The sequence below is a fragment of the Wolffia australiana genome, chromosome 18 (assembly GCF_029677425.1).
Source record: "Wolffia australiana isolate 7733 chromosome 18, ASM2967742v1".
In the NCBI taxonomy this organism is placed as follows: domain Eukaryota; kingdom Viridiplantae; phylum Streptophyta; class Magnoliopsida; order Alismatales; family Araceae; genus Wolffia; species Wolffia australiana.
The window spans coordinates 2,884,901-2,891,478 of NC_135852.1; the positions used below are offsets into that span (position 1 = coordinate 2,884,901).

A 6,578-nucleotide genomic window follows, 5' to 3' on the forward strand; every position below is an offset into this window, starting at 1 on the left:
TTATTGTAGAGTGAGAATCAATAGTAGATAGAGAAGAAAGAGAGATAAAATAGCACCGGATGAACAAAGAAAAACAAGCAAGCAGTTTGTTTGTCTCAGTAAGCGAACTCATGAATCATGATAGAGCGAAGGAAGGAAAAATCCATGGTAGGGTTTGGAGAAAATGAAAATACAGAGTCTACTATACACGCTAATGCTAGTAAGAGATAGACATGGAGGGAAGTGAGAGAAGCATGACAGAGAGAGAGAGAGAGATAATGCAGCGCCATCAAACCAAAGAAAAACTAACAAACAATTGTTGTGTGGCCGTGAGAAAAGGCATTATTGGGCTACGAGAGAGAGGAAGAAATCTCGATTTCTCTTCTATAATTATTTAATAATTTTCCATCGTAGAGAGAGAAACTGTGCGCGACTGTGAAGCTCCTCGGCTAGTGGGTTCACAACGACATTATTAAAACCTTAGGTAAAGATGAGAAAGATACGGAAAAGCTACATAGGATCACAAAAACAGTGAAGCAAAGATCTTTATCTTAGAGGGAGAAAGAGGCTAGAGAGAGAGCGACGACTGAAGCTTTCCCATCGGTCGGTTAACATGGGAATTATCAGAGAAACCTTTCCACGGAGACGAGAGAGGCGCAGAATAGCTAAATAAACCCATAAAATAACAAATCAATGATTTTTATCCTAGAGAGAGAAAATCGTTAGAGAGACGAATAGAATCTGTGTAGGTTCACATAGGCTTATCAAAGAAACCTTGCCGCGAAGATGAGAGTGATGCAGAATCGCAAATAGCTACGTAAAAACACAGAGTAAAGCAACGATATTTGTCCAAGAGAGAGATGAAACAATAATCAAACCATTTTTGTCCTAGGGAGAGAGAGATGAAACAATAATCAAACCATTTTTGTCCTAGAGAGAGAGATGAACAATAATCAAACCATTTTTGTCCTAGAGAGAGAGATGAACAATAATCAAACCATTTTTGTCCTTGAGATAGATGACAGTAATCATACCATTTTTTTCCTAGAGAGAGATATGAACAGAAATCAAACCATTTTTGTCCTAGAGAGAGAGATGAACAGTAATCAAACCATTTTTGTCCTAGAGAGAGATATGAACAGTAATCGAACCATTTTTGTCCTAGGGAGAGAGATGAACAGTAATCAAACCATTTTTTTCCTAGAGATAAATGACAGTAATCATACCATTTTTGTCCTAGAGAGATATGAACAGCAATCAAACCATTTTTGTCCTAGAGAGAGATGAACAGTGCTCAAACCATTTTTGTCTTATTTGTTCTAGAGAGAGAGATGAACAGTAATCAAACCATTTTTGTCCTAGAGAGAGATGAACAGTAATCAAACCATTTTTGTCCTAGAAAGAGATGAACAGTAATCAAACCCTTTTTATCCTAGAGAGAGATGAACAGTAATCAAACCATTTTTGTCCTAGAGAGAGATGAACAGTAATCAAACCATTTTTGTCCTAGAGAGAGAAAAATGTTAAGGATAGAAAGACGAATAAAGATTCTCAACTTTCTCATAAAAAATTAAGGCGGAGGTGAAAGACACGAGGAAAACTACAAATGGCCACAAAAACAATGAAGGAGCGATATCTATCCTAGAGATACCAAAACCCTAGAGAGAGATACGAATGAAGATTTTATGTCGGGGGGCTCTCATCATAGAAGAGGTGTGAGATATGCTGAATAGCTACAGAAACTCATACAGATGATAAAGCATTCATCTTTGTCCTAGTGAGAGAAAAAGCTTTAGAGAGAGAAAGAGGCAGAGGCCAGGGAAGCTTCTCCGTCTGTGGGTTCACAGTTCAGACCGGTATATATTGTAAAAACCCTTAGGATGCTGAGAAGCCGGAAGATTACAGAATTGGAGAGCGAGACAAACAATAAATCAAAGATCTTTCTCCTAGAGAGAGAAAACCCTAGAGAGAGACGAATGAAGATTCTCCATCTGTTGATTCTTGCGGAGGAGAGAGAGATGCGAAATTGCCACAGTAAACCTCACAAACAATAAAACAACGACACTTGTAATTGACAGAATTAAACCCTACAGAGATTTATGAATCAAATTTCTTCATCATACATAACTTGCGGTGGAGGTGAGAGAGATGCAGAATAACTACAATAAATCTCACAAACCATAAAGCGACGATACTTTCCTTTGAGAGATAGAGAGAGGGGCCCTCCAGAGAGAAACGAATGACGCTTCTCCATCATACAAAACTTACCATCGAGGTGAGATAGATGCAGAATAACTACATTAAAACCCACGGTCCAAACATTCGATGGAACAGAGAGAGATACAGAACAACTACAGTAATCCACATGGAAAAAACTCGCGGTGGAAGACAGAGAGATGCAAAATAATTGCAGTAAATCGCACGAACAAAACACATGGTGGAGGAGAGAGAGATGCAGAAATTTTTAAGTAAACTGCACCAACAGTGAAGCAACGATATTTGTCCTTGAGAGAGAGAGACCCTACAGAGAGAGACGAATGAAGCTTCTCCATCATAGTAAACTCGCGGTGGAGGAGAGAGAAAATGCAGATAACTACCGTAAACCAAACGAAAAAACCATTCGATGAAGGAGAGAGAGATGCAGAATAACTATAGTAAACCCCATGAAAAAAATTTTGGATGAAGGAGAGAGAGATACAAAGAAAAAACATTCGATGGAGGAGAGAGAGATGCAGAATAACTACAGCAAACCATACGAAAAAATTATTCGATGAAGGAGAGAGAGATGCAGAATAACTACAGTAAACCCCACGGACCAAACATTCGATGAAGGAGAAAGTGATGCAGAATAGCTAAAATAAACAACACGGACAATACTTATGGTGGAGAGAGAGAGATGCTGATTAGCTATAATAAACCACACAAACAAAACTTATTATGGAGCAGAGAGATTTGCAGAATAACTACAGTAAACCCCACGAACCAAAGATTCGGTGGTGGAAAGAGAGATGCATACTAGCTAAAGTAAACCCCACGAACCAAACATTCAGTGGAGGAGAGAGAGATGCATACTAGCTAAAGTTTACCACACGAACCAAACATTGGGTGGAGTAGAGAGCGATGCATAATAGCTAAAGTTTACCCCACGAACCAAACATTGGGTGGAGGAGAGAGAGATGCATAATAGCTAAAGTTTACCACACGAACCAAACATTCGGTGGAGGAGAGAGATGCATAATAGCTAAAGTTTACCACACGAACCAAATCTTCGGTGGAGAAGAAAGAGATGCAGAATAACTAAAGCAAACCCCTCGAGCCAAACCTTCGGTGGAAGAGAGAGAGAGAGAGAGAGATGCAGAACAACTACCGAAAATCACACAAACGATAAAACCCACGATATCAATCCTAGAGAGAGAAAGAAAAAAAGCTTTAGAAATAGAGAAGGATAGAGCCCGACGAAGCTTCTCCGCGAGTGGGTTGCTTACTATAAAAACCCCCTCCCGCCATTCCCAGCGGAGATTAGAGGGAAGAAGAGGGAGGAGAGAGATATGCATCAGAGGAGAGAGAGCAGCGTTCAACAGAGAAGCGCGACGGCGATGCCGTTTCTAGGCGAGAACTGGGGGCCGTTGCCGCTCAAGGAGGACGACGCAGAGGACATGGTCTTGTGCAAGATCTTGAGCGACGCGGTGAGGGCGGGGTGGGTTCCGAGCGCGCCGGCGGCGGAGCTAGCGGCGGCGCCGCCGGCGGGGCGGCGGTTCAGGGGCGTGCGGAGGCGGCCGTGGGGGAAGTTCGCGGCGGAGATAAGAGACCCGGCGAAGAAGGGGGCGAGGGCGTGGCTGGGGACGTTCGACACGGCGGAGGCGGCGGCGCTGGCCTACGACCGCGCGGCGTTTCGGATGAGGGGTTCGAAGGCGCTGCTCAATTTTCCGGCGAGGGTCGGCTTCGCGGAGACGCTGAGGCAGTCTTCTTCTTCTTCTTCTTTGTGTTGTTGTTCTTCTTCTTCGTGTTGTTCTTGCTCTGCGGGGTCGTGTAAGAGAGTGAGAGGTCTGATGTGATCTGTGATTGTCTCTGCATAGAAATCTAGGGGGAGAAGCGGGGGAGGGGCCATTTTCTTGTTTTTTTTGCGGGATAAGCGAAATTCTACCAGGGAATGCATTGGCTTTACTTGATGGATATTTCCTCCTCCGTCTTCTTCTTATTCTTCTTCTTCTCACTCTTCTTATTATAATTATCACTCTTCTTCTTCTTCTTCTCACTCTTCTCAGTATTATTATTATCACTCTTCGCCTTCTTCTTCTTCTTCTTCTTCTTCTTCTTCTTCCTCTCACTCTTCTTCTTCTTCTCACTCTTCTCAGTATTATTATTATCACTCTTCGCCTTCTTCTTCTTCTTCTTCTTCTTCTTCTTCTTCTTCTTCTTCCTCTCACTCTTCTTCTTCTTCTTATTCTCGCTCTTCTTCTTCTTCTTCTTCTTCTCACTCTTCTTCTTATTGTTATTATCATCACTCTTCTCCTTCTTCTTCTGATTATTATTATTATTATTCTTACTCTTCATCTTCTTCTTCTTCTTCTTCTTCTCACTCTTCTTCTTATTGTTATTATCATCACTCTTCTCCTTCTTCTTCTTCTGATTATTATTATTATTATTCTTACTCTTCATCTTCTTCTTCTTCTTCTTCTTCTCACTCTTCTTCTTATTGTTATTATCATCACTCTTCTCCTTCTTCTTCTTCTGATTATTATTATTATTATTCTTACTCTTCATCTTCTTCTTCTTCTTCTTCTTCTCACTCTTCTTCTTATTGTTATTATCATCACTCCTCTCCTTCATCTTCTTCTGATTATTATTATTATTATTCTTACTCTTCATCTTCTTCTTCTTCTTCTTCTTCTCACTCTTCTTCTTATTGTTATTATCATCACTCCTCTCCTTCATCTTCTTCTGATTATTATTATTCTTACTCTTCATCTTCTTCTTCTTCTTCTTCTTCTCACTCTTCTTCTTATTGTTATTATCATCACTCCTCTCCTTCTTCTTCTTCTGATTATTATTATTCTTACTCTTCATCTTCTTCTTCTTCTTCTTCTTCTCACTCTTCTTCTTATTGTTATTATCATCACTCCTCTCCTTCATCTTCTTCTGATTATTATTATTCTTACTCTTCATCTTCTTCTTCTTCTTCTTCTCACTCTTCTTCTTATTGTTATTATCATCACTCTTCTCCTTCTTCTTCTGATTATTATTATTCTTACTCTTCATCTTCTTCTTCTTCTTCTTCTTCTTCTGATTATTATTATTATTATTCCTACTCTTTATCTTCTTCTTCTTCTTCTTCTTCTCACTCTTCTTCTTCTTCGTCCTCACTTCTTCTTGTTCTTCTTCATTCTTCACCTCTTCTTCTTCTTCTTTTTCTTGTGAGGGACTCTTGTGATCTGTGACTATCAATCCGTGCGAATCTAGAGAGAGAATCAGATGGAGAGATGTTTTGCCGTGTCAATGAAATTCTAGGAGAAATAGTGCATTCTTCTTCTTCACTTTATCGAATATCCTTCTTCTTACTATTATTATTATTATTCTTGCATTGAGGCATTATCCACGCAGAACGAGGGTTATCTCGTGAACAGTGATGGTCTCTCCCTAAAACTCAAGAGAGAGAAAATTAGAAAGAGAGAGAATTAGATGGAGAGAAAAACTACATGGACTGCGTATAAGGGTGTTTTTGCATTCCCTCTTATACATCGAATTTTCCTCTTATTATAATTCTTCTTCGCCTTCTTCTTGCTCTGGCGTGTCGTTCAATAGAGTGAGAGGCATTTCCTTAAAATTCTACAGAGAACGAGAGAGGATTAGACGGAGCGACAGTTCCTTGTCTTCCTTTCTTTTAGTGATGAGTGATGATTTGCATGTCTAGATAGCAGACGAAAGAGGGAGTCACAAAGGCAGAGAAAACCAATCTCAGTTTTAACGGGCTTAATCCAAATCTAGAGAGAGGTTTGAGAGAGAAACCCAAAGTCCACGCCATTTTAATGGGTACTAGCTTTTTTCGGATAGAGAGAGAAAAAAAAATGATGATTTAACTGTAGCTCACCGATTCCATGAAATCTAAAGAGAAAACTAAAGCGTTCTAGAGAGAGAAAAGTGAGAGAGAGAGAGAGAGAGAGAGAGAGACTGACGTTGTTTTACTGACGTCAGTCTGACTATTTAATTGGTTTTTGTTGCACACAATGGAAGAGGACGTCAGGCGTGTCGCATATCTTTATGGCTAACGTCGGCCGGATAGTGAGACTATGAGAGAACGCGATGCCGACACCAGAGATGCCGACGGTGATTAGAGAGAGAGATAAAGGGTTAGTGAGAAGTACAAAAGATGGGAAGCATTCTATGAAATCTAGAGAGGTAAAGGGTAAGTGAAAAGTACAGAAGATGGGAAGAATTCTATGAAATCTAGAGAGATAATCAGTAAGTGACAAGTACAAAAGATGGGAAGAATTCTATGAAATTTAGAGAGATAAAGGGTAAGTGAGAAGTACAAAAGATGGGAAGCATTCTATGAAATCTAGAGAGATAAAGGGTAAGTGAGAAGTACAAAAGATGGAAAG

General features: G+C 40.1%; 1 protein-coding gene across 1 annotated transcript; it reads left to right on the plus strand.

Annotated features, from left to right (window-relative positions):
• Window positions 1–3,465: 3,465 nt before the first annotated feature.
• Window positions 3,466–4,154, plus strand: LOC144714790 (ethylene-responsive transcription factor 2-like). The gene has a single exon (XM_078589576.1). The coding sequence runs from the start codon at window positions 3,528–3,530 to the stop codon at window positions 4,032–4,034; it is 507 nt and encodes a 168-aa protein (XP_078445702.1). The 5' UTR covers window positions 3,466–3,527; the 3' UTR covers window positions 4,035–4,154.
• Window positions 4,155–6,578: the final 2,424 nt, after the last annotated feature.

Bases quoted from the DNA above. Each gene is read 5' to 3' on its own strand.
- LOC144714790 (XM_078589576.1), top strand. From the start codon at position 3,528: ATGCATCAGAGGAGAGAGAGCAGCGTTCAACAGAGAAGCGCGACGGCG.